This window comes from Chelmon rostratus, chromosome 10, assembly GCF_017976325.1.
Source record: "Chelmon rostratus isolate fCheRos1 chromosome 10, fCheRos1.pri, whole genome shotgun sequence".
Lineage (NCBI taxonomy): Eukaryota > Metazoa > Chordata > Actinopteri > Chaetodontiformes > Chaetodontidae > Chelmon > Chelmon rostratus.
In genome coordinates, this window is record NC_055667.1 from 28947497 (window position 1) to 28950622 (window position 3126).

At 43.2% G+C, this 3126-nt stretch overlaps 1 protein-coding gene across 1 annotated transcript; it reads left to right on the forward strand.

Annotated features, from left to right (window-relative positions):
- The first annotated feature begins 1298 nt into the window (after positions 1–1298).
- Positions 1299–2811, forward strand: LOC121613235. The gene is made up of 2 exons (XM_041946559.1): positions 1299–1806; positions 2589–2811. The coding sequence occupies exons 1-2, from the start codon at positions 1346–1348 to the stop codon at positions 2770–2772; spliced, it is 645 nt and encodes a 214-aa protein (XP_041802493.1). The 5' UTR covers positions 1299–1345; the 3' UTR covers positions 2773–2811.
- Positions 2812–3126: the final 315 nt, after the last annotated feature.

Genomic DNA, 3126 nt, shown 5'->3' on the forward strand with positions numbered 1-3126 from the left:
AGGCGTGGGTAGTCCAGTTTGTTATCCAAAGAGCGTACGTTGGCCAGCATGATGGTGGGGATAGCCGGCTTGTGTGGGCTAGCTGCTAGCCTGGCTCGGATACCTCCACGCTCACCCCGCTTCTGCTTCCTCTGACACCGCTTGTGTCGCCTCCACTGTGGGCGAGATGCAGGACTGGGGGACGGTGTTGTAGCAGGCCTCCGGAGCAGACTGCAGTCTTGTAGCTCTTCCTCTTGCATGGGGTTTAGCTTGTGAAAACTAGTCCTGTCGACATTTAGCAGAAATTTCCGCATGCCAGAGTGTCACGCTTGATGGACCTGAGTTTCGGGTGATAACTAGACTTATGGAGAAGAGCGTGAGTGTCGGTCGGTTTGAAATAAACTCGGGTAAGTAACCTTTTACTGTCCTCATTGATTTTGGAAAAAAAATACCGTTGTGTCTAGAAAATCAACCTGATGCGGGTGTATATTATGTTTAACTTTTATTGAAGGATGGTGGTTATTGAGAATTTAAGAAATTAAGAAATTATACGTGTCTTTCAAGTAGCTGGGATGCCTGCTGGAGAGAGGGCCCAAAAAGTGGTGGATGTACTGAGAAACGTAATAAGTGGAGCTGTTGCAGTCCGACACAATGGGTCTGCCTGGAGGAACGACGTGAGGGACCGTCCAGGTGTGCGGCTCTTGGTGGATCTTTGGCAAGAGGTAGAATCGTCTGTCCCGTGGTTTGTCCGGGCCGAAGAGGAAATCTCTTTGTTTGGCATTAATAAACTTTTTATGGTGCAAATTTCGAATAATGGTTCTGATTTGAATTTGAGTTTTATCCTGGATGCTATTCGGAATTATTTTGTAATATTTGAGGTTTTGCAGTTGTCTATTGGCTTCAAGTGAATATTGTGATTTATCCATAATGACTATTTTAGATCCCTTGTCTGCCAGTTTTATAATAATGTGTGGATTTTGTTGTAGTTGTTTAAAGGGATAGTTTGGCATTTAACACATTAATCTGTATGGCATCAACATCTACAGTCTCATGCTCTCACACTGACTTCGCCCCCAAAGTGTCCTCTGAGCCGAGATCTGGCCAGTTGTGGTCAGTGCGGAAGTAGTTCCGGTAGGTTTCCTAGGGCCAGATAAGGCACACGTTTTTCCTCTCAAAACAGCACTCATTCGAATCAGTGATTTATTTGCATAACAAAAGACGTCAACCACAAAACGTCACACCTCGTAATCGTTTGGGTCTAACTTTATCCCAATTGCGATCAATGCGCGCAGGAGCCACTATAAGTGACAGGTAGCTAAGCCAGGTGTTTCATTCACAGTTTAGCGTTTGGAAAGCTAGTTACACCATGTCTGACTACAGCAGCGACGAAGAATATGATTTCAGCACACAACCAGAAGGATATCTGTATGAACCCGAATATACGGATGCAGAACTCTATCAGATGGAGGTAGAACGGGCAGAGAGAGAGAGAGAGATGGCGAGCAGAGATGTGGAACGTGAAATCGGGGCCGCAGCTGCGAGACCTCGAGTGACTGATACAAGGTGGTGTACGTGCAACAAGTGCGAAGTTATGCAGACCGAGGTTGAGTGCTACTGTTGCCATGAATGGGACCTCGTAATGCCTCGCATGCAGGACCTTTCCATTGACGAGGAGGCTGGCGCATCAGCAGCTGTCTGCATCACCAATAACAACGACTTGCCTGCAATCCTGAATGCTGGTGTCCTCGAGACTTTTTTCCACATCCCGAAAATAAACTGGAAAAAGCGCCCCAAACCTGCTGGACCCGATGGCCAGTTGTCTGCAGAGTGAGTTTTTGTCTACATGCTGTTATTTTGATGCTATTGCCTTATACCCTACAGTAGGCCTACAAGTGCTCAATTGTAGCCTATACCGAGTTGTATAACGTAGAAGTACTCTTACAAATGTTATTACAACACCAGCAGCTTGGTATTGTAGTTGTAACAACGTGATAGTATGGGTGTTGTCAATAAAATAGTAAGATAACTTCTACTTTTTACAAAGCTGCTTGCTTCTATGGCGTTATATTGTATTAGTCTGAGCCATGCAGTAGGCTAGTGCGACCTACAGTCATCACATCCAACATCGAATGAATCTAATTATAGTTTTATACATACCATGTCATGGGTGGCACTTATAAATATAAATACATAATGTAGTGCATCCCTAAAGTAATTTATGTTCATTTCATCATCATACTTGAAGCAAAATTTACTTCTGAGCATCACTGTGTCTCAATATCAGCCTACTCATGAATGCCCTTCAATCATAAAGCAAGGCCTACCTTATGCATATTATGTCAAGAGAGCTCTAAGGGTTATGTCGCCGTGGCCCAAAGTGTACTCATAAAGGACATTTTCTCTGAGATGTATAAAAACACATAAGGATACCTATTTCACAGTAGCCTGAAATGCTGGTGCATAAATAAAGATACCTTCCTGACAAACTGCTGTGTTGTCAATTAAACAAAATGTGTTTATATACAACCATAATAACTATGCAGTTTACTCAATGTTGACACACTTCATATATCTAATGTGCATAAACTTATTTTCTGTTTGCATTTCAGACAGTACAGGCTGGTCGCCTATCGCATCATAATGGAATGGGCTCTGAAAGGACAGACGCTTGGTCCTGGCAACAGAAGAGTTCTTCCCTCCTGCGTGGTGGCGCTAATAAGAAGAACATATCCATCACCAAGTGGACAATATGCTGGTTTCAAAGAGTCAAATGATGCACTGCAATTGTTTTAGAATTTTAAAAATCAAAAGCTTTACTGTGAATTTCTTTTTGACGTGCAATTTTCTAAAAATACAAAACGAATGTAAAGACACAAATGTAAATAAACACACTTCTATGACAATATATGTATATACAGTCTCAGTCATCTTTCTCAGTGGCAGGTGTCTCATGAAAGTGTGATTTGTGTGCTGAAACCAATTCAGCCTTGTTTGGCTTTGGTGTTGGGGCAATGTTGGCTGGTATGATGACTGGAGGATGTATGTGGAAAGCTGGGTCTCCGAGCTTCACATTGGTGTCAAGCCGTCATTGGATGACCTTCTCCACCAAATCTTTCGGGAACTCCTGTGTTGTTGGCTCATACAGTC